The sequence below is a fragment of the Nematolebias whitei genome, chromosome 17 (assembly GCF_014905685.2).
Source record: "Nematolebias whitei isolate Nwh7 chromosome 17, NemWhi1, whole genome shotgun sequence".
NCBI classification, from domain to species: domain Eukaryota; kingdom Metazoa; phylum Chordata; class Actinopteri; order Cyprinodontiformes; family Rivulidae; genus Nematolebias; species Nematolebias whitei.
In genome coordinates this window covers 13,264,360-13,269,063 of record NC_056514.1, presented here as the reverse complement: position 1 = coordinate 13,269,063, position 4,704 = coordinate 13,264,360, and the positions used below count along the sequence as shown (strand labels likewise).

The following is a 4,704-nucleotide window of genomic DNA, read 5'->3' as shown; positions in this document are numbered from 1 at the left end:
ATCCATTCATTTTCTAACAACTGTCAAATATACCATCCATCCATCCATCCATCCATCCATCCATCCATCCATCCATCCATCCATCCATTCATTTTCTTTACCTGCTTCTCCCTTTTTGGATTGCAGGGTTCACTGTGTTGTTATTTTGGCATATGCAGGTTAACACAAGGTCAACAGTACAATGAAATGTTCAGGGTGAAAAGAACCAATTTGACTCGCTAAAACAAAGAACAAACAAGAAATACTAAAGCATGCAATAAGGGTACAAAATAAGTACAAAAAAATGAAAAAGAAGTATAATATTTACAATGTCCAAAAGAAATATAGTGAACAACAACATAGTAGAATATAATGGTGCAAGTAGCATGAATTAGTATAAGTATTTCACAGGTGGTAATATAAGCTAAAATGCATGTGATATATAATGCACATAACTAACATAAACTACACAGGTTGTGTGACAGGTTATTGCACAGGTAGTGAGTAACACTGAGATTGAATTATGATGGTAAGATAGTGACATACATGATACAACCACATAGTGCAGCACCAATAAACATATTAGGTGCCATAGATGTGGCTTGGTGCAATGTTATTGTCAGTAGTTCAGTATTATTATCAAGAGTTCAGTAATCTGACAGTTTGTGGATAATAACTGTCTTTGAGTCTTTTTGTGTGTGATGGCAGACTCCTGTATCGTCTGCCTCTATCAAATTTCCTACAAGTCAGTCCTCAGTAAACCACACCTTTTCCTTTTCACTGTTTTCGGTAAGTGATGTTAATAAATTGTTAAAAGGTCTAGATTGTAAAAATCCTGTAAGCCCTTATTTCTTCTTTATTTCTGAAGGCTGACTACACACATCATTGCAGAACTGGTGTCTCACATCTTTAACCTGTCCATAAGTCAAAACTCCATTCCAAATGCTTGGAAAACAGCCTTTGTTCTACCTTTGCTGAAGGGAGGAGACCCCACTATACTGAACAACTATATCTAAACTCTGTATTTTAGCTAAGGTTCTAGTAAAACTGATAAACTCTCAAATCAAGAAGTATTTGTATTATTTTAACATCTTATCTCTTACCTAATCTGGTTTCAGAAAACAACACAGCACAATGATTTGCTGAAGGTTCTTAATGACATTGTTGAAGCACTGGATGCTAAGGATTATTGTGCTGCACTTTTCTTAGACCTGTCTAAAGCTTTTGACACTGTGAAGTGTGGATCATAACATCTTGTGTCATAAGCTCTCAGAGATCGGTTTCTCAGAACACACTATTGGTTGGTTTTCTAAGTATTTTTCAGATCTCAGGCAATGTGTTCAACATTAGGGTACTTCTTTCAGGTATCTAACTGTCAACAATGGTATACCACAAGGCTTAGTCTTAGCACCCACCTTTTCACAATCAACATAAGTAATGTAGGTTAGATCGTTCCTGATTCATTCTTACATCTCTATGCTGACAATAACGTTGTTTACTGTTGAGCTAAAACAGTTGCTAAGGTTTTTCAGCTTTTACAGTCTGCTTTCGGCATCATCCAGACAGATTTGTTCGTCTCAAACTTGTGCTAAATGCTGATAAAAACAAAGGGATGTTGTTTTAAAACAGGACATCAGTTCTAACAGTTCTTCCTTCTATTTTATCTTCCAATGGTGGCCCTATTGAGTTTGTCAGTTCTCACAAATATTTGGGTATCTTGGTCAATTCACATCTCTCTTTTAAATCTCATGTCGAAAACTTGGTAAAGAAACTGAATGTAAAATTGGGTTTCTTTTTCAGAAATACAGTAGATCATGTTTAACTCTGAATGCTGGGAAACACCTTATAGCTGCTACATTCCTCCCCTCCATTGACTATGGTGACATTATTTACATGAATGCTCCTGCAAGCACCCTGCAGATGTTGGATGCTGTCTATCATGGTGCATTAAGATTCATAACTGGCTGTAACTACCGTACCCACCACTGCACCCTGTATTCACTGGTTAACTGGTCATCGTTAACTTCACTGGTACATTTTCATCTTTAAATCACTTCTTGGTCTGTTACCTTCATTCATCTCCTCCTACATGTCTCTGCGTGAGTGCTGCTACAGCGTGCACTCTCAGGACATTATTACCTGCAGTGTCCCCTCAGTGAGGACTGAACTTGGCAGAAGGGCCTTCTCCTACTCCGCTCCTGTTTCCTGTAATATCTTGCAAAAAGATCTGAAGCTCTCTACCTTGACCTCTCTAAGTGGCTTCAAACATCTGTTAAGTTCATGGCAAAAACCATGCAGCCATATTCCTGTTTTTTGTATTTTATATTGCTTTATAATGTAGCTATTTTTGTTTCTTTTTTATATATAATTTTCTTCCATTTATTTTTAAATAAATATGCTTATTTATGATTTTCTGCTGTTGTCATTTGTGTTCTTTGTTTAAATCAGGTCTCTCTTGTAAATGAGTCCTTGAGGCTCAATGAGACTAACCTGTATAATTAAAGGTTGAATGAATGAAAAATATACATATGGTTAAGGGTGATTTCATGCACTGTATGCTTTTTTAAGACATGGAGGTTTGTTGATGCATTTGCATGCCAAGTTATGTTCAAGCTGAAGTCTCCTTGCTGTAAGAGACCCTTAACATTTACAGATGTTCTGCTCTGTTTGTTAAATATTTTAAAAAGGATGATGTCAAATCAAGAAGTTTGGGTAAGGCTACCTCATGGCAATGACATTAGTCTTATTTAAAGTTTTATTTTGTTTGTTTGTTTCACAGTTTTCTGAAATCAAAAGCCCGCTTTCGTGAACTTGTCTGATTGATTGCCTCGCTTTGTGTGGTATCAAACATTTTACCTCTGGATGTTCGGTGTTGCGTTTGTGTATTTCCATTTATTGACGAGTTTTGATGGGTGACCTTTCTCGCTCAGAAGTCTGAAAACTCCTGTCTTAACTAAGAGCCATGCAGAGCTTATCAACCAGCCTCACTTTGTATTCTGGGTGCTTGCTGGACGCCAAACCTAAAATCAGATATTTGAACTGGCAAATCCATAAAAATGATGACCTCATCTCCTTTCTTCAGCAGCTAATCCTTTGATTTATTGTTCCTGCTGGTTGTCTTGGAAAACTGTTGTCAAAGAGATTAGCTTTTATCACATATCCACAAATATAGGACTTGAACATTGATTGTCTCAATAAATTACAATGTTAAAATTGAAATTTATTGAAAACAAATGAAAGGCATTGCAATGTTTAACCTAATTAATATTTATGGGCATGCCTGTTTGAAACAAACTTTGAGCTTACATATTGGAGTTTATCTAATAAATCCATCTCTAGTCATTTATTTAAAGAAGCCATTTTTTCCTTTTATTTTACGTAATGGTTGAATATTGATGAGTTGTTTTCCTCTCACTTAATTCCCTTCATTTCTTTTAACACGATCAGGTCCATGCAGTGCTGGAGGACATTTTGGAAAAACTTCCAGAAGAGTTTGACATGGCTGAGCTTCTGGGAAAGGCAGAGGAGAAGACCCCCTACCAGGTGGTGGCACTGCAGGAGTGTGAGCGTATGAACATCCTCACCCGAGAGATCAGATGCTCCCTCGGCGAGCTAAGCCTTGGACTAAAGGTCAGGATTCTTACATATGAGTAGAGAGGGTCAAAAGGAAGTGGTGATATTGACTGTAGATAGAGAGGATTGGTTTACTTGTCTGTGCTTGTGTTTGTTTGTTTGTCATCCATCCATCCATCCATCCATTATCTGTACCTGCTTCTTTCTTTTCGGGTCATGACGTTCACTGGTGCCCACATACAGCCATCACTGTGTGAGAGGCGGGGGACACCCTGGACTGTTCGCCATTCCATTGCAGGGACACCTAGAGAGGTCTCCAGTCCATGACAGAGACACATGGACAGGTCTCCAGGTCTTCAGTCCATGACAGGGACACATGGACAGGTCTCCAGGCCATCACAGGGACACCCTGGACAGGTCTCCAGTCCATCACAGGGACACATAGAGAAAAACAAGACAAACAACCATTCACTCTCTCACTCACACCTAGGGACAATTTTGAGTCACCAATCAGTCTAACATGCATGTTTTTGGTCTGTTGGAAGAAACCGGAGTACCCGGAAAAAACCCACGCATACACAGAGAGAACATGCAAATTCCACCCAGAAAGGACCCGGGCCAGTATTTGAACTGGCGACCTTCTCGCTGAGAGGCAACAGATCTACCAACTGAGCCACTATTGTCATGTTAAGAAAAATATATCATAATGCTTTGTACCGATTTTATAGTAAAAAAAAATAAAAAAAATCATTTGATATACAGTAGTCCCTCACTACTTCCCGATTCGTTTATCACAGACTCACTCTATTGCGGTTTTTAAAAACAAGATTGGACATGACACATGGCTGATTGATGGATGAGCCGCACGATTGGCATGGAATTTTTATTTAAAATAAATTATTTTAAATTATTTAGCACCTCCTTCACCTTTGTGCAGCCTTTACTGCAGGACAAACTTCCTGCTGCAGCTGTTCAGCGTGCAGCACGGAGAAGTAGGCGTGGCCAAGAGCGCTTGCTGGTGGCAAAGAGCAGAGGAGGCAGGGAGCTGAAATCATGATATGTTGTGCTCTTTTAGAGTGTTTAGAGTTTGAAACATTGTTTAGAATATTGCAAGAATGTGGGAAGGGTTTAAACGCCTTAATATATGTATAT

The 4,704-nt window shown here is 38.6% G+C and overlaps 1 protein-coding gene across 1 annotated transcript in view; it reads left to right on the top strand.

Annotated features, from left to right (window-relative positions):
- dnah9 (dynein, axonemal, heavy chain 9) overlaps positions 1-4,704 on the top strand; it is a 428,033-nt gene that overhangs the window by 408,933 nt on the left and 14,396 nt on the right. Inside the window, exon 75 of the mRNA XM_037691599.1 lies at positions 3,427-3,609. Coding sequence (XP_037547527.1) covers positions 3,427-3,609 — 183 coding nt within the window. The remainder of the gene's footprint in view (positions 1-3,426; positions 3,610-4,704) is intronic.